This window comes from Gopherus evgoodei, chromosome 10, assembly GCF_007399415.2.
Source record: "Gopherus evgoodei ecotype Sinaloan lineage chromosome 10, rGopEvg1_v1.p, whole genome shotgun sequence".
NCBI classification, from domain to species: Eukaryota; Metazoa; Chordata; order Testudines; family Testudinidae; genus Gopherus; species Gopherus evgoodei.
The window spans coordinates 17306572-17325437 of NC_044331.1; the positions used below are offsets into that span (position 1 = coordinate 17306572).

An 18866-nucleotide genomic window follows, 5' to 3' on the forward strand; every position below is an offset into this window, starting at 1 on the left:
CAGATTCAGAAATTGTTACAAGACTAAGCCAGCATTTATCACAGTGTTCATATATTTTATTAAGGAATCCTACTGAATAAGAAACCAGATTTCTTATTGAATTAATACATAACACCTAATTTCAAATGTATAAGAATAAGTAACTCTGAGCCAAGTCCTAATTCTTCTTAGAGACAGTGATCATTAATATTTAACTGCAGCATAATCATGTGGCCTCAACTCTATGCTTGAGGATTTACTGTAAGCGCTTTGGACACATTTTCAAAGGGACCTCAACTTAGCCTCTAATTTTTGTGTGCCTAATTATTTTCATAGAGAGATTTTTCACACAGAATGGCATTTGCATGTGCAAATGAGAATGCACAAGTGACTGTGTGCACAACTGAGGACAAATTTTGAAAGTCCTTGAAATAAAAATATTACCTTAAATATGCACTCAGATTATTTCATGCCAGTAACCTCTACTCACAAAACATTATAGTAACTTTTCTTATTTAATTCATGAATAGTAACTTTACTAGCTATTGTAAATTGACTATATGCAAATACAGTATTTTATCAGGTAATTCAAGATAATATCATAGACATTGTCTTATGCTATTTGCTTCTGTTTCATCAAAAGTAGAGAAATATTGTATATTCTGTTCATTGCTGAATTTCAGGATGGCAACAACATTTATGTACATTAGTCATTTTTAAACACAAATTCACAGTAGATCTAGTTATTTTGAATATATAAGCAAATGGCAATATCAACATATTACAAATAGTCTAATCTGCTAAAGCCAAAGCAGAAGCAGACTTACATTTTAATTAATAAATGCATCAATCTACATGGTCAAAGTTAATTAATTTTTATGATGCCATTAAGGTGTTATTGCAAGAATTAACAGATGCTATGAACTGCACCTAAGTCGCTACTTTAATTGGAAGGTAGCGTTCATAAGGCTGGAAAAGGGATCAAGCAACTTGTACAGGTTGCACAGCAGGTATATAAATTATATATATATATGTATGTCAATCTGAAAAAGCTTCAAGTAGCATTGATAAAAAAATAACTTCTAGTCCTGCAAACTGATCACCTGAATAAAAAGGAATAATAATTTTCATCTTCATAGTCAAGAATCTGAATAATTTTTATATGAACAAACATTGATTTATTAGTTTTAATCATAATGAACAATACTTCAGAAGTGATTTAATCTAATTGCTAGAAAATAATATTACATACCATTTGCCAGCTTTTTTTTTTTTAAACATGGCTACGGTGATGGGTGCAAAACCTATGGAAGGGTTAGTAAACCCTTACAAGTTGCTAATTAAGTATCCTGCTCTCAGGATATTCAACCAGTGAATGCTTATTCTGGTGGTTTAATGCTCCTATTGTGTATTTCATGATTTGCCAAATGGGTTATCAGTCAATATTGTTCTGGAAAAAACTGTCTAAACCTGTCTCCCTAGTTTAAAGAACAATTCATCTCTCACACTTCTGCTGTTGAATTTAATCCTGTCATAAACAGATAGCTAAGGGTTAATGTCTCTTTCACCTGGAAAGGAGTAACCTGAAACACCTGACCAGAGGACCAATCAGGAAACAAGACTTTTTCAAATCTGGGTGGAAGGAAGTTTTGGGGTGTGAGTTCTTTGTCTTGGGTCTGTGCCCTCTCGGCTCTGAGAGTGATCTTTCTGTCTCCTGGCTTTCTAATCTTCTGTTTCCAAGTTGTAAGTACAAGGACAGTGAGACAATAAGTTTATATATTTTTTTGTATTTACATGTGTGTAGTTGCTGGAATGTGTTAAATTGTATTCTTTTGGAATAAGGCATTTATTCACTTTTTTTCTTAAGCAATTGACCCTGTAGATTGTCACCTTATACAGAGACTATTTTTACTGTACTTTTCTTTCTTTTTATAAAGCTTTCTTTTTAAGACCTGTTGGAGTTTTTCTTTAGTGGGGACTCCAGGGAATTGAGTCTGCAGCTCACCAGGGAATTGGTGGGAGGAAGAAGTCAGGGGGAAAATCTCTTTGTGTTAGATTTACTACGCCTGACTTTGCATACCCTCTGGGTGAGGGGGCGAGAGATTAGATTTCTCTAGGTACTTGTGTTTCTAGGACTGGAAACAGGGAGGGGAAAATCCCTTTGTTTAGATTCACGGAGCTTGCTTCTGTATATCTCTCGAGGAACCCAGGGAGGGAACACCTGGAGGGGAGGAGGGGGAAGTTTAATGGTTTATTCCCCTTTGTTGTGAGACTCAAGGAATCTGAGTCTGGGGTCCCCCAGGGAAGGTTTTGGGGAGACCACAGTGAGCTAGGCACTGTATAATTCCTGGCTGGTGGCAGCATTACCAGGTCCAAGCTGGTAACTAAGCTTGGAGGTTTTCATGCTAACACCCATATTTTGGACGCTAAGGTCCAGATCTGGGAAAAAATGTTATGACAAACCCTTTACCAAAAAATAGGACTTCCTAGTTTCCCTAATTCATAGCCAGCAAGCTAATGCTATTATGCCAAACACAATAATTACTGGTAACGAACTTCTGAAATATATAGATGTATTCAGAACAGAGACAAGTAAAAACACACAAGATGGATAATTAAATGAGATACCCAGAGACTTTGAGGACATTGTGAAGTATAAAGTGAAAGCCAAAATTTTGTTACAATATAGCAAGTATTAACTAAAAACAAGTCCAAACTGTGCAATTTAGCAGGTGTTTGTGTGCTCAGAGTCCTTAGGCACTCAAATCTTTCAAACCGGGTGAAATCTTGGCCCCATTGAAGTCAATGGCAAAACTTCACTCATAATGCCTAATGTATGTGTGTGCATGGGCTCGCCCCCACAGACAGGCCAATAAAACACAACTTACCACTATCCAGGAAGGTTGTATTTTTTATCAGCTCTTTCTGATGACATAAGAACAAAGCAAAAGTACTGTTGTTTATGTGTCAATAGAACAACAGATAAATATTTAGCCTTACATTTTTTAGTTTGGTTATCCTGAATTTTATATTCTATTACACCCCCCCACACACACACACTACAGTACAAGCACATCATTAAGTATGTAAATGCAAGCCCTCAAAAGTTAGGAAATATCAGAATTGAGGTTGCCCGTGCAACCTTAATTCAGTCCCCTTCCGTGTATGCATTATGATACAGTCTTTAATTACATGATCACATTAGGGTTGCCTGGCACCTGTCTGGTTTTCAGCCGGACAGTCTGGGTTTCTGCTTGTGTCCCTGGATGTCATCTGACAAGCCCTGATGTCTGTTTTTTTTAATCTGTGGAAAAGGTAGCAACCCTAAGTGGAAGAAAGGAGGCAATGCAGCAGCAGCAGCAGCTGCCGCCAGCTCCAGAGCCAGCCTGCAGCCCACAAGGTGGCAGGCAAGGTGGCCTCGGCCGTGCTGGTGAAGACCCTGTGAGTGATAGGGGTGGGACTTTGGGGGAAGAGGCGGAGCAGGGATGGGGCCCAGGGAAAGAGGCAGGGCAAAGGCTGGGCCCCGGGGATCTGGTTACCAGCCATTAGAAAAATGGCAACCTTTGATCACATACTATTTTCCCACAGGCTCTCTACCATAAGTGTTCATAACATTACCTTGAAAACAAAAAGTCAGAAACACTTCTCATACTAAATGAGTGTACTTGGGCCCCTACTTCAGCAAAACCACTCTTTATAGAATACACATTGTTTGGCTCCTGTTCCCATCACCAACCTTCTGGCAGACACTCATTATTTGCTGGTGTATTTGCAAAGAAAAAATACTCATGTTACCGGAACAATGCCCATCCGTCATACATCAAATTAGTTTGCAAAAATGTAATTACTAAATTCTTAATAGAAAAAAGAAGCTTATAACTGGATTTTTCTTCCACACAATTCTTGAACTGGGGAGCAGTGTTTCACAGAAAAAAGGTACTTCTGAAAATGAGAATTCCAGATAATTGTTAGAGGAGAGAGCTGTAGTTTTAATGAAAAGCAGACGTACCTCTGCACCAGCTGCTTGGTAACCTCTTGTTCTAGTGAGCCTGCCTTCATATTTCAAAACAATCTCCTTAGCTTGTCTGCAGAGGAAGACAAAATCTTTATTTCATGTAACCAAAAATCTTACTACTCTCTGAACTTGGGCCATACCACACATAGATGAAAGTTGCCAAGTAATGGGAAATATTGTCACAACAGACTACCTGCCCAATCCTGAAGTCCTTACTCAGGCAAAACTTCATTTATTTAAAATAAGAGTATTGCTAACAATTTAAATTAATGGGAGTTTTGTCTGAGAAAGAACCACAGGATCAGATCCCAACAGTTTGCAAAATGAATGTAAGATTTTCACTTTAGGGAGAGCTTCAGTAACATTTTTTCCTGTGGCCTGCTCCCTGGTTTCTAAAATTTTTTTTGTAATAATGTAACCTAAATTTTCTCAAAGTAAAAACAACATAATACCTCATTTAGTTCAGTTTATGTGGATACCAACACTTCTTTTGAAAGTATAGTCTAAAGTACGGGGTTGATCAATATAGCAATTGATTAATATTAAATTACTGGTTCCATTTTAATCAGAGGTATTGGACAAGATATGCATACAGGCCTAATCCTGCTCCAGACCACACCTCGAATATTGTGCCCAGTTTTGGTCCCCACACTATAGAAGGGATGTGGACAAATTGGAGAGAGTCCAGCAGTAGGCAGTGAAAATGATTAGGGGCAGGGCCAGCTCCAGTGTTTTTGCCGCCCCAAGCAGCAAAAAAACAAAAAAAGAAAAAAAAAGCCATGATCGGCAGCAACTCTACTGCTGCCACTTCATTCTTCAGTGGCAATTCAGTGGCAGGGACTGAGGGACCTGCCACCAAATTGCCACCAAAGAGCCAGACGTGATGCCCCTTTCTGTTGGCTGCCCCAAGCACCTACTTGCTGCGCTGGTGCTTAGAGCCAGGCCTGATTAGGGGGCTGGGGCACATGACTTATGAGGAGAGGCTGAGGGAACTTGGCTTATTTAGTCTGCAGAAGAGAAGAATGAAGGGGGATTTGATAGCCGCCTTCAACTACCTCAAGTGAGGTTCCAAAGAGGATGAAGCTAGGCTGTTCTCAGTGGCAGCAGATGACAGAACAAGGAGTAATGGTCTCAAGCTGCAGTGGGGGAGGTTTAGGATATTAGGAAACACTATTTCACTAGGAGGGCGGAGAAGCACTGGAACAGGTTACCTAGGGAGGTGGTGGAATCTCCATTCTTAGAGGTTTTTAAGGCCCAGCTTGACAAAGCCCTGTCTGGGATGATTTAATTGGTGTTGGTCCTGCTTTGAGCAGAGGATTGGACTAGATGACCTCCTGAGGTCTCTTCCAATCCTAATATTCTATGATTCTATACTTACACTAAAGTTATGGGATTTTTTTTACTTTTGTGGGAGCTGAATAGGGGCCATAGGCAGTCAGACAGGACAGGAACAGGGCATTTGCACATCCACGAAGGCAGCTTGGGTTTAGCTGCAAATTGTGGGTTCCCACTCCAGGGATATGAGAAAAGTCTCCCTTTGCTTCTCAAGACAAGGCAAAGGTGGCCTGAGCGATGAACCTTCCTTGTTAGTAAAGTGCCATTCCAGCACACAGTGAGGAGACAAGGGAGAGATTTCATATAAAGGGGAAAAAAAGTAAAATCGAATGCACAGTGAAAAGACTGATGCAGTTTAGATAAGATATTGGAGAAAGTTATGAACTTTTCGACTATGTTTCAAATTTGGAACCATTAATGCTTATGGCTTTAGACTCTATGGTCACGATGATACTACATTGCATGCTGTCAACAGTCTACATGTACCTCATTAATCTGCAAACATGGGTACTAGTCTTTGGTATTTGAAACATAATTTAAAAGCTGAAGTGCCAAATTCTGTCTCCTTATTCAATAAAGCCTCATTACTTTCAAACATACCCTTCCTGAATTGTGCGAAGTTGTGCTGTTTTTGACAGTGTTTCACAGAGCACAAGGACAGAATTTAGCTGATCACATATTGCTGAGTATCTTTGACAGAATGTACAATACGTATGGTGACATCACAGTGGTCTTTCCCGAGCATTCTAATGCAGAATCATTTAATATTTTTTATATTCCAAATGGCTCAGGAAAAGCTCTGATCACCACTAACCACCAATACAAAGCTTCCGAATTTGGAGCCCAAAACAAGGCTGAAGTCTAAAGAATGAAGAGCTGTATGATACCTACAGCACCCTTAGATGCTTGGCAAAGAGAAAGACAAAGCTATTCTGGCCTGATCCCAAGTTCAATGAACACGTACAAAAACGCGCTGTAATCAACTTTTAGAAGCTTTTTAATTTTCAAAATCTTATGATTCCCAACCTTGTACTACTCTATGATGGAGTAGTAGGAAGATAGCTGCTGCATGGTTTTCTAGCAATTGTAAACCATTCCTATGCTCACACCTAATTTAGGTTAACAAATCTGTGAGACTTGGAAAAGCAGTAATAAATGGGGGGATTGAAAATGTCCATGAAAACTCTTATTACCTGAGTGCCCTCAGCTTCTGTCTCATGGGCCATGGTCTGCAACGGATGTTTGCCATGATCTCTTTTTGAAATTGTATATTCTGGAAGATCTGCTCTGGGTCGTTGCTGTCCGCATTTAAATCACCATTATCATCACCTGAGTTACTGGAGAGTCCCACACCCATGGGGGACAAACATAAAACAAGTTATTCCCATTCAGAACTATAGCAAAGAATAGACACACATGCAATCTGGTCTATAACGACAGCATAACAATAGGAGACCAATAAACCGGAGGGAGGATTGGGCTGATTTCTCTGCTGTAGGTGGAGTCACTGCTTTCCTTGGCTACTCCTAGATTATCACTGCCAGAGATGACATTTATCTCTGTAGCTCAGAAAAATACTTCTGAAGACCAATTTTTTTTGCCTTTGGAATGCACCAGCTTGCACTCTGTGTCAGGCATTTTGGGGTACCCTGTATCCCTCAGCAGGAATTCAAACCCTCCAGCTCCCCACATTTCAAATCATACAGATCAATCACCATGCTGTCCCGTCCATACACTCAGTATATTTTTCAGGAACTAAGTGCTATGTAAACATTTCCAGCAAGTGCACTTAATACAAATGTATTTGCCATATGCAGCACTATCTTTTACTTTGATTGTGATTAGGATACAGTGTCTCTTTGTTAAAACGGGGACAATAAATGCCTAGAATGCTCTAGCCCTTCAATCCTCCACACTGCGAGTACTGGGGATTAACTGTGGGACCCCATTACAGGGGCATTAAGAATAGCGCATCCCTGAAAATGAGACATGTACCCAGATACTGGTTTCTGCAATTATCTTTTTCTGATGTTGTTAGTGTATGTGTTGAGCTAAGAGGTGCTTAATTTGGGCTAGGGCTTGCCAGGACTGAGCCTCGGCACCTCTAGGCTTGACAGTTCATAGCCCTGGCACCTCTGGGCTTGCTGCATTCGTTGAGAATGTAAAAAAATTATTTGAGCCCCACACCTCTTTCATTACAAATTAAGCAGTAGAGCTAAGGATCTCATCCCCGTCTGTAACGCATACTGTGTACCGTAAGTGAAGAACAAGCAGTGCTCACACTTACAGGGGAGCGTGTCTAAAAGCTCCAGCCATTAAGATTTTCCTTTAGAAACAATATAAACAGAATTGCAATGCTACATGAAACAAAACCAGCAATTTAATATCAGCTTCCCACATTTGCTGGGAATGCCACCCACTATAACTTCCCTGCAGCTTTGCTGAAAAATGGGACACCTTTGGAATTACTCAAATAAATCCCCTCTGGAGATGATTTTGGTCCTGTAAGGAACATTAAAAAAAAAAAAAGGATTTAAGGAAAAATATAACGGAAAGTTTCCTCTATCTCTTCATGTTCTTATTCATCATTTGGATAGATTGTAACAGAAAATGTAGAGGGGTGATGCCTCTTTTCACCCAGATCAATAATAGTTTTATCTAATTTGCATTACAAGTAGAACAGAAGAAAATCTCTCACCTGCGGGGTGGCTCCTTGTATGCATACATGCTGGCATGCTGCCTCACACTTTTGTGCCTTTTGCAGGACTTTGTAGTTTTCACTGCAGCAGACCCACTTACTGTTGTCATTCTGGCAATACCTGAAGCTGTGTTAGACCCAGCTGGAGCAGATGGCATTCTGGAAGGCTAGAAGGAAGACTTAGGCTCTCAGGTGAAGTACCTTAAACAGCAAACGTTATTATCTGGAACGAGAGAGCACAGAATGACTCCCGAGCCCTGCTGAAGCAGAACACTACTCGCCTGCAGCTGGTGCTCCTAAGAGTGGGAAAAACCTGAAACCTGGCAACACATAGATAGTCTTAAAGTGGCAGTACACAAGATGCTCAGTCTGGTATCCTTGGGGCAGTCTACCTAGCTTCCCAGAGTGTCTCTGGGCATCCCGCAGTCCAAAATCCAGAGCACAGATGCCATTGCCAAGTATGATAGTAACTAATCTCTAGGGTATGTCTGCACTGCAATAAGCCCAGGATTCAAACTCAGGCTCATCTAACCACTTCCACCCCATTTGTTGACACAGAAAATTGTGCTAACCTTCAGCTCAGACCCCAGGGTCCCAGGAGCCCCCCCAGTGGTGGAGGGTCCGAGCTTGAGTCAAGCCGGGACCAGGGTTCAAGCCCTGTTGCTTTGCAGTGTAGATGCAGCTCCACTGGATTCATGCTCTGGGGGTCCACTAAAAGTATTCTACAATCCCATGGACTGACTTTCTGTGCCCTCTGGACAGTCAAGTTTGGAGGATAGTCAAGTTTTTCCACTTCGCATCATGAACAAAGGGCTAAAGAAGCCACATTTTGGGAGGCCACCAGGAAGTCTGGGATACAGGTAGTATCTGGAATGCAGTGCAGATGCTGAAGCCTCAGTTTGGGACCCAGTATTCAACAATTCCTAACTTGGGGTTACAAATGAGTGTAGATGCGCAAGTCCTAGGTTAACAAATCCAGGATCTGCTAACTTGAGGGTGCTCCAGTGGCTCAACTGGCTACCCCTAGTACTTACAGAGCAGTGCTGAGTAGAGACATGCTGAAGTTGTGACTTCAAGTCTCGCCTGAAGCCCTGGTTTTCATTAACCAAATGGCTTCTACTAACCCTGGGCTTACATTGCAATGTAGGCGTACCCTTAAAGGGCCAGAACCCACATCACTGCATTGAGATGAAAGCACAAGTTCGTACTAACATCTGAGTAATACAATAAAATGCACTAGCCAGGCTGCCAGAGTCTCTGCCTCACCATCTTGCAAGAAGATCTGGGGCAAAGTAGAGCTGTTAACATTTTTTCTTTGTTTTTACTAACAGCTGAAAATATGATCTCGTTTTCCCACATAACTTATGGATCTTGAATTTTCCCCATTGGGGCAGACTTGGGCAAAACGGAAATAGACTCTGGTCTACTGACAAATCCTCCCTCTCTTCTGGGCTCCAAGCTGCAAAAATCCATCATGCTAACACAGCCATTGGGTGTGGGAGTTGTGGAGCAGAGCTGCCAAAGCACAAAAGTCTGTAGGGCATTTGTTAGAAACAGCTGAGAGAGCATTACCTGGTTCACCAGCCTGACAAGCCTTAGGCAAAGACTAAACTGACTTCTAAAGCAGGGATCCCAGCCGATCAAGGCCCCTGTAAACAGCAGGTACTCTTCCCGCCCCCTTAGACGATTTCAGAAAAAGTTTGGGAGAAAACTACCAAACATGGCCCACGGTTAATGTCATTACAGTAGTGGCAGTTGTGGGATAGACCTAGACAGGTATGTGGATCCATTGGCCAAAACATGGTCCACATGGGTCGGTGGATGTGCAGTGGGCATGGTGGTTGCAATGGCCTGTGTGCTGTAGCAATGGCTGCAGAAGGATACCCTGAAATTCCCAACTAGGGAAGGAGGGAGATTCTGTCTCACCCTCCCCTTACAGAGTCATGACTAGGGCTTTACTCAGGAATCTAGGATCACACCTTTTATTTAGCCCATTTGTTCAAAGTAAGCTTTGATATTTGAATCACATATCACATCAGTCATGGACCCAATTGATTCAATTTCATATCAGCGCAGGCCTAGGATACAGCAGCAAGCCTAACAAAATCCATACATTAGTACAAGTACCTTGTGCAATACATATATGTAAATATAGCATACAAACATGACACGGCATTTGTGATGCTTCCTGGTGGTTACAGGGCGCCTCGCTACTACCTATGCTTGCTGCATGTCAGAACACCACCAGTCTGTGGCAACACAACCCCTGCCTCCCAGGCCTCCACCACTGGCTCTGCTTTTGCTTTACAGGTTAACAATAGGAACACACCAACCCCAGGTCCTCCAGCCATCCCTCTAGAGTGCCCAGTCCCGACCCACTGGACACACATGGAATTCCTAGATCTTCTGTTCCCAAAGAGGACCAGCTCACCACAGAACACAACTCCACTTAAGACACAATATTTAGATTTGTTGGTAAAGGAAGCAAATATACGTTTTTTTTAAAACAAAGAACAGAAATTCAAATGGTAGCAAGCAGAAATATTAGCAACAAAGGGTGACAAATAAAACAAAATCATAGCATGCATTCTAGACTCTAAATTTAACTAATAAGATGTTGTCATGTCATAGAGAACAAAAGTTCACCCTAAATTCTGCCAGTTTATTACAACCAGGTTTCGCTGTGGTCTTTCGTTCATGGAACAAACATACTGTCCTCTTGCCTCCCTGGTGGAAAGATCCAGAGTTCTGCTCTGTCAGTCCTGTTATAGTCCAAAAATCCTCTGTCTGCATCTGCAACCAGGATCCCCACCCTCATTTGTGTTTTTCTGTCTAGAATCAACCCTGGAGACTGTGCAATTACCTGATTAGCATTTTGCTCAGACTGTAAATGGGTGCCCGTTGTGAACCATACAATACTCAATTTATATATTGATAGACAGATACATAAACGTTTCTTGCCTGAAAGAAACTCGTTTCTCACCTTTTGATGACTAGCCTCAAGTCGCAGACCTGAAGAACATAATTTTCAGTATACACACATAACTTCTTATATATTATCCATACCTATATTTTACCCTGAGTAGGAAGACCAGTGTGACACAGGCTTTCATTAGACACCTTTCATGATACTCTTTGGTGAACTACTATGTGGATATCAGACACAGGGGAATCCCTGATGCACTCTAGTGCCCTCTGCCATGTGGCAACAAGAGATCCCAAGGTTACAGCATTAATAGCCACAGGACACAGGTCTCTAGAAAAGTGCCTGAGATTATAGGGGTATAGTCCTCAAGTACCATCCGTGAAAGCTATCTACACGTATCTGGGAAGAATTCAGTGCTTGAAAATTGTACTGAAGATAAATCTCAGCCCCTCCTTACCTTAATTCCATTGCGTCAAGGCACCATGGAGAACAAATATAGAGGGACTGTCTACAGTGTCTTTGCTTTGCAGACTTAGAAATAATTTTTTCTCTCAGCACAAATCAAGAGTGTGAAGAGGAGCACTTAAAGAGATGGAAGGCATTGTAAGTGATGCATTGCAACAAATGTAGCATATTTAGACTGATTTCTTATAACTGTGATACTCTGAGAATATGGGGGTTAGATTTTCAGCCTCAGATCCAACTGCTTTGCAGTGCCACAGCGTAGCACTCCTCCAGATCTTCAGCTGACCTAGATGTCCCTATGACCTCTGTCTTTTTCAGAGTCACTGTTGAACAAGATACAGTGCCCCCCCCCCGATTCCTGTAAAGGTGACCTACATTCTTTGCTCCTAGATGTATGACTTTGCATCTGGATGCATTAAAGCACGTGTTATTTGAATGAGCACAATCTACCAAGTAATTCCGCTTGTTCTGTGTAACTGAGCTGTCACTATTTACAGCTCCACCAATCTTATAGAATCATAGGACTGGAAGGGACCTCGAGAGGTCATCTAGTCCAGTCCCCTGTACTCATGGCAGGACTATATTATCTACACCATTCCTGACAGGTGTTTGTCTAATCTGCTCCTACAAATCTCCAAGGATGGAGATTCCACAACTTCCCTAAGCAATTTATTCCAGTGCTTAACCACCCTGACAGTTAGGAAGTTTTTCCTAATGTCCAACTTAAAGCTCCCTTGCTGCAATTTAAGCCCATTGCTTCTTGTCCTATCCTCAGAGGTTATGAATAATATTTTTCTCTCTCCTTCTTGTAACAACCTTTTATGTACCTGAAAACTGTTATGTCCCCTGTCAGCTTTCTCTTTTCTAGACTAAATAAACTCAATTTGTTCAATCTTTCCTCATAGGTCATGTTTTCCAGACCTTTAATAATTTTTGTTGCTCTTCTCTGGACTTTCTCCAATTTGCCCACATCTTTCCTGAAATGTGGCACCCAGAACTGGACACAATACTCCAGCTGAGGCCTAATCAGTGCAGAGTAGAGAGGAAGAATTACTTCTTGTGCCTTACTTAAAACACTCCTGCTAATACATCCCAGAATGATGTTCGTTTTTTTGCAACAGTGTCACACTATTGATTCATATTTAGCTTATGGTCCACTATGACCCCCTGATCCCTTTCTGCAATATTCCTTCCTAGGCAGTCATTTCCCATTTTGTATGTGTGCAATAGATTGTTCCTTCCTAAGTGGAGTACTTTGCATTTGTCCTTATTGAATTTCATCCTATTTCAGACCATTTCTCCAGTTTGTCCAGATTATTTTGAACTTTAATCCTCTCCTCCAAAGCACTTGCAACCCCTCCCAGCTTGGTATCATCTGCAAACTTTATAAGTGCACTCTCTATACCAGGGGTAGGCACGGGTGCCGAAGGCAGCATGCAAGCTGATTTTCAGTGGCACTCTCACTGCCCTGGTCCTGACCACCGGTCCGGAGGCGGGGGGGCTCTGCATTTTAATTTAATTTTAGATGAAGTTTCTTAAACATTTTAAAAGCCTTATTTACTTTACATACAACAATAGTTTAGTTATATATTATAGACTTACAGAAAGAGACCTAAAAACGTTAAAATGTATTACTGGCACGTGAAACCTTAAATTAGAGTTAATAAATGAAGACTCAGCACACCATTTCTGAAAGGTTACTGACCACTGCTCTATAACATTATCTAAATCATTGATGAAGATACTGAACAGAACCAGATCCAGAAATGATAGCTGTGGGACCCCACTTGTTACGCCCTTCCAGTGCGACTGTGAACCACTGATAACTACTCTCTGGGAATGGTTTTCCAACCTGTTTTGCACCCACATTACAGTAGCTCTATCTAGGTTGCATTTCCCTAGTTTGTTTATGAGGTCATGTGAGACAGTATCAAAAACCTCACTAAAGTCAAGATATATCAATCTTTGTGTCATCTTCAGACTTTACAAGCAACATCTTCCAAATCATTACTAAAGATATTGATTATCACAGGGCTGAGAAAGTCCCAAACCAGAAAACACTGCCATTTGAAGAAGATTCTCCATTCACAATTACTTGTTGAGATCTATCAGTGAGCCAGTTTTTAAATACATTTAATAGGCATGATACTGATTTTGTCTATGTGATATGTAAAGAATATATGTCTGCTTTAAAAAAACCAATCTTATGGTTCAGGCACTAGCCTAGGACTTGTGAGACCTAGGTTCAAGTCCTTGCTCCTCCACAGACTTCATGTATGACTTTGGGCAAGTCTGTCTGTGCTTCATACATATCTGTAAAATGAGGAAAACAGCACTGCCTGGCCTCACAAGGATGTTGCAAGGATAAATCCATTAAAGAGTGTGAAGTGCTTGAATACTACCAGAATGTAGGAACTACCATTATATAAGAACCACATAGAATTTACATTTAGACAGAAATCAGTACAATTTTTTCAAGAATTAAATAATTTCCCCTTCTCCCCACTGTGTCATTTTTGAACGTTTTTCCAGTGGTGGCAGGATACCACAGACAGGCTTGAGTTACAAAGTTTAACTCTGGGGCTGCATTTTCCTCAATGTTCAGGGCCATTCACATGTATGATTTTGTTTTGGACTTCCCTATGTGCTACAATGTTTTATGTAGTATATTCTTGCATGACAAACTGAATCTAAAATAGCCTTGAAAACCTACCCATGTTTTAAAATATATTCATATTCCCAGAGCATAAGTAATTGGGGACGGGGGTGGGTAAATGGGGATGTTGCTGTTGCCTTAAGAACATCAAGACCTTATAAGCCCCAGGCTTTAGCAAAGGCAGATCTGAAAACCAAACATCCATGGCCACAGCCTTTACCCATTTTACATTGTATTTAAAAAGCAGCTCATCTATATAGCACTCAGCTCTTACAGTGCACTTTTCATGTACAAAGATGTGCGTTACCTGATTTACAATTTTTTTGTATTGGCATAGTTTTCATAACAGTGATGATCAGTTCATTAATTGTCACAGACAATCATACACTTGGAAGAGCAGTACTATTCATTATACTGACAGAGTTACAATTTTTACAAAATTATTTAAAAAGATTTAAAAGTCACTTTAACACGAACAGGACGGGCCCATTATTTATAGCCTGATACAGTTTAGCCTAAGATTGGTGGGATCTGAGGACCAAATGCTGGCACTTTGCGCCAATCCCATTATGCAGTTTCAGCAGTGCAATAGGAGCAGAAGCTGGTTGCATTTCCACTGATGGGAACTCCCCTGACACAGAAGAGTCACCAGCTTGAGTAGAGCTTTCATAGCTGATGCCTTTGTGGCCTTCCCTTTAGCATCTTTAGAAATTGCTACCAGTGGTAGAATGTAGAACAGGCCCAAAAGGCCAAAATCTGCTGGGACCAGGACTGGGGAAAAAACAAGCCACAGGATCTGAGAGCTGTCAATAGCTCCTTGATGGTCTTTCCCTTGAATTGCACTCAGCTGAGGCTTGGCAGAGGATCTGGGTCAAATTATAAAAAGAGAACAAAACTATAACCTACAGGCCCTGACATCAATAGATTTTACTGACACAGTTTGGCCCTTCCACTTAAAAAAACAAACAAGCAAAAAAAAAAAACCACAGGAAAAGATACGTCTGGCTCCTAACTCGATATTTTCTCTCCATAAAAGCTCCATGGTACTTAAGTTTTATTTGCATCCTCTGACAAGATAGAACATTAAGTTCTCTCCACTAGATTTGCTGCAGAGTACAGCATGGAGCCTGCTTTCGTTCCTGCCCTCGACTAATCTACAGAGTTGAGGCTTGCTGAGAAATGTCACTTTTTGACTGTCATTCTTATAAACGTAACACAGCACACAGCTAAGTAAGCAAAATGCTAAACTGTCACAGGCTGCATAATGTATTGTCCGTAACTGGATTACTCAGCAGGTTTTGTGGTTTAATTTAAATGAATTTGGTTGAATTCACTGTACACTCTTTAGCAGACAGGGAAGGACCAGGTTTGATAAAGAAGTGCCTGTGCTCTAAAAACTTCCAAAATGAGGCCTAATTCCACAGTTGCTTCTTGTGCAGATCTCCCATGAAAACCAGTGACACACACACACACAGAGACACACACCCCTGGATCCCCACCATGGGGTAACTAAATGTCCACATTCAGGGCCAAGTCTTGTAAAATCACCCCACAACATGCTACTCCATCCCCTTTAATCTGCCTTTTATGATGCATGTTAGGTGTCCACAACACCTGGGTGCACCAAAGTGCAGTAAAAATCAGCAGTGCAGAAGCCACTTTGAGTAAGCTATAAAGGAGAGTAGCAATTTTCTACTTTTTGTATAGGTGAATTTATTGGGGCCAGCTCTGCCCTGAGTGTGTTTGATACATACCTCCTCTAAGTCCTCTGGATGACTAGGATTTTGCTTGCTAGTTTCCCATAATCTTCCCTCCCATAATCTTCTTCACTCCCAGAAAGAGGTCTATATTGACTTTCTTTATGCTACATTTTAATATTCTCGATAATGAAATCTATAAAACAGAGACGGCTAGAATTCTGACACATCAAGCCATGTGTACTGCACATAAATCCACCAGCATGGGGACAGCATGCTTGTTTGGCTACTAATTCACAACACAACAAAATCTCCTGACTACATAGCTATGTATCAGAACATAAATCAGGTTAAAGCAAGCAGCTAAGAGTCACCGGTTTATCAGGACAGAAACACACACTTCCTTTTTCTGCCATTAGAAGGATTATCACCTCCTCCCAGCTGGAATGAACAAACAAGAGGACTGTTTTGAATGCCAGAAAAGCCCATGAATTCCTTCATGCTCATAAACATTATTGCAAATAAGCCTGAGCCACTATTTGTTTGTAGTGCTGCTAGATAAGCCTCTAATTTTCTGATTTAAGGGCAATAAGAAGTCAGTTCAAGTATATTTCCTATGTTATGTTTAGTCATTTGCCTGCACATCTTGGTCAGTGACTAGTTATTAGGAGCCAGATTCTGCCATTTTCATTCATGCTGAATAGCCCCTCTTCCTCCACAAGCTGAGCCTTTGAAAACCATTAGTGTTATTTATTCCCGCTATACTCTGATATTTATCTATTGCTCTCATTTTGAAAATTAAAATATTTAAATTTATATTTCTCTCAAAGCACATTACCAACATAATTTAATTAAACCTCCACAAAACTCCATGCAGGATATTATAGATTTCAAGCTGATCACCTTAGATAACTATATCCAAAAGAAATTAAAATGCTTGATTTCATGACACATGTGATTCAGTTCTCTGTGAAGTATGCTGTTATAGCCAACTGCTGCCGCACTACTACTCATGATTAGGGTTTTGAAATTCATGACCTAAATGCTCTGGTTGTTTCACATTAACTTAAAGTAGAGGTGCTTTCAAAAAGGTAGGCAAAAGACAGAGTGCAATTTGAATAATACAATAAAATCTACCTTCTGAAATGAGAGAAATTTCAAATATATGACCACATACAGTTACATTAATGACTAAAATGTCCAAAAACACCTATCAGGGTTAATGTCAAACCACACAAGCAAAGATTTCAAATGAACAAATGCTGTTAAACATTTGTAGGAACTTTACTTCATACAACTATCAAGAAATAGTGACATTAGGTTTATTTTATATTTGCATATGTTGCCATTTGTACACGGCTTTAGCCAATCAGCTCCTTTCAGGTGCAATCTAAAGGCCATCCACTTAATGGGAGTCCTTCCATTTACTTGACACTTGATCCAGAACCCACGGAAAAACATATCCTCAGATGATTTTTCTGATTGATACAGTTAAGATGTTTTTTTAACTTTGAAGTCAGTGTGATAGAACAGTCCTCACAAGGTGAGTGGAAGCCCAGACTGCTGGTTTGTGTAAAGGTAAATTGATGGTTTTTACATTTTAAATCTTCAGTATGGCCCAAACAGGAACAGGAAAATAGAAACCAACAACAGGATTTGTGCTGCAGGGTGAGTATCTCCTTTCCTCTTTCCGATTGCCCTTATTCAGAAATAATAGCAATTTAAACACCTTTACAGTGGAGTAGTGTGCTAGTGGCATTTTCTTGGAGTTGGGTAAAACTGTTGACTTTCGCTGCTAGCAGCTTGGGAGACTCCTTTTTGGGTTAGGTGGAAGGGGCTGATGGGCCAGAATCCATTAGTGGGTAGGACTAAGATTAGAAAAGATTGTTTCAGCCTAGAGAAATTCATTGCTGTTTGGAACCATGGTTTAACGGTATTGCCAACCTCAAGAGATCAAAGAGACATATACCTATATAGCATTTTTGATCTGTCTTTTGATTTTTGAACTTCTCCTGCCCAGGTGTGTGAGTGTGTGTGTGTGAGAGAGAAAATTAGTGTAATCTGTTCTCTAACTTAATCTACTGGGTAATGTGATTTTGGTCCTTGCTGCAGGAACTCTCACCCTCACATCTGCTTGTCCCCTGCTCAACAATTAATCATGTCCCTGAGTCCTCCCATCAGTTTTGTCCCCACACAGCACCTGTCCCAGTTTCACTTCTGGTCCTCCTGGGATTCTTCAACTCCTCCCCTGACTTCCCAGACCTGGGGGGACTGCAGCAGGCTCCCCTCTCTTCCTTCCCAGGATAGGGGGAGAGCTCCAGGGGCTCTTCACCCACCCCTTCCCAGGCCAGGTGCTGCAAGGGGGAGGAGCAGAGATGCCATCCCATCTCCATTGCTCACAGGATGGGAGGAGCTGCCCTAAGCCAGCCCCCCGCCCCCTCCATCGTGAGAATGCCAAGTGATGAAGAGATACTCTGTTGGCTTCTGGCAGGGCTGAACTTCACAACAGGGCTGGAGCTTCTCACATCATCACGAGACAGGTGCCAGCCCAGTTTGAAATCCTATCACTTGTGAAAAATTGTGAGAGTTGGTAACATTGGTTTAACCAGGAACCTGCTCCCGCCCTGAGTGTCAAGACTGTTTAGCAGCTCAGACTAGCCAGGGTCTTGCTCTAGCTTTGAGGAGCTGACTCAAATCTGGGAGTTTAGTACAGCCGAGGAGTTCAGGAAGTTTTGTTACTGCATATGCCATACTTGGTTTCTGTTCTCAAAAAAGGACATATCTTGAAATTGGCTTGCTTTTCGTAAGATGGCACCAGTGGTGGAAGGCACAGTGTAATGCTGACAGACCTCGGTAGGCAGGGTTGAAAGTGGGACCTCTGAAGCTTAGTGTCTGAGTCTCTACTGCATGAACTAAAAGCCACATGGACCTTACTTAAGCCTGTGGCATGTTCATCAGTCTCTAGCTGGGCTAGTGCCATTAGAGCTGGACAGAGCGCCACACCAAGCAGGCAGGAGTTACAACAGAATATTAGAAGCCCCAGTGGGAGGGGTAATATTGAAGTGGCTGCTACAGAGCCTGTATAACTGCAAGTA

At 41.3% G+C, this 18866-nt stretch overlaps 1 protein-coding gene across 1 annotated transcript in view; it reads right to left on the bottom strand.

Moving 5' to 3' along the window:
- TMC3 (transmembrane channel like 3) overlaps positions 1 to 18866 on the bottom strand; it is a 72810-nt gene that overhangs the window by 25118 nt on the left and 28826 nt on the right. The window contains exons 2-5 of the mRNA XM_030578224.1: positions 10891 to 11039; positions 8028 to 8194; positions 6523 to 6666; positions 3989 to 4064 (exon numbers count right to left, since the gene is read on the bottom strand). Coding sequence (XP_030434084.1) covers positions 3989 to 4064; positions 6523 to 6666; positions 8028 to 8194; positions 10891 to 11039 — 536 coding nt within the window. The remainder of the gene's footprint in view (positions 1 to 3988; positions 4065 to 6522; positions 6667 to 8027; positions 8195 to 10890; positions 11040 to 18866) is intronic.